At 49.7% G+C, this 461-nt stretch overlaps 1 protein-coding gene across 1 annotated transcript; it reads left to right on the forward strand.

Annotated features, from left to right (window-relative positions):
• Positions 1 to 12: 12 nt before the first annotated feature.
• Positions 13 to 456, forward strand: LOC100750219 (histone H3-like; the record flags this gene model as incomplete). The annotated part of the gene is made up of 1 exon (XM_003494882.3): positions 13 to 456. A coding segment is annotated over exon 1 (390 nt), but the record flags the coding sequence as incomplete, so codon positions are not given.
• Positions 457 to 461: the final 5 nt, after the last annotated feature.

Here is a 461-nt window from a genome sequence, read left to right on the forward strand (position 1 = left end):
CGGAGCGTATTCTACATTTTGTCATAACGGTGAACGTATCGCTGTATTTTCCGACTGTTTGAAAGAATGGCTCGTACCAAGCAGACTGCTCGTAAATCGACTGGTGGAAAGGCTCCACGTAAGCAATTGGCCACCAAGGCTGCTCGTAAGAGTGCCCCGGCTACCGGTGGAGTGAAGAAGCCTCATCGCTACAGGCCTGGAACTGTCGCTCTTCGTGAAATCCGAAGATACCAAAAGAGCACCGAACTGCTGATCAGGAAGTTACCATTCCAACGTCTGGTTCGTGAGATCGCTCAAGATTTCAAGACCGATTTGAGATTCCAGAGCTCCGCCGTCATGGCTTTGCAAGAAGCTAGCGAAGCTTACCTCGTTGGTCTTTTCGAAGATACCAACCTGTGCGCAATCCATGCTAAACGTGTTACCATTATGCCAAAAGACATTCAGTTGGCCCGCCGTATTCG

Source organism: Bombus impatiens, unplaced genomic scaffold, assembly GCF_000188095.3.
Source record: "Bombus impatiens unplaced genomic scaffold, BIMP_2.2 scf_5266, whole genome shotgun sequence".
Taxonomy (NCBI): Eukaryota; Metazoa; Arthropoda; class Insecta; order Hymenoptera; family Apidae; genus Bombus; species Bombus impatiens.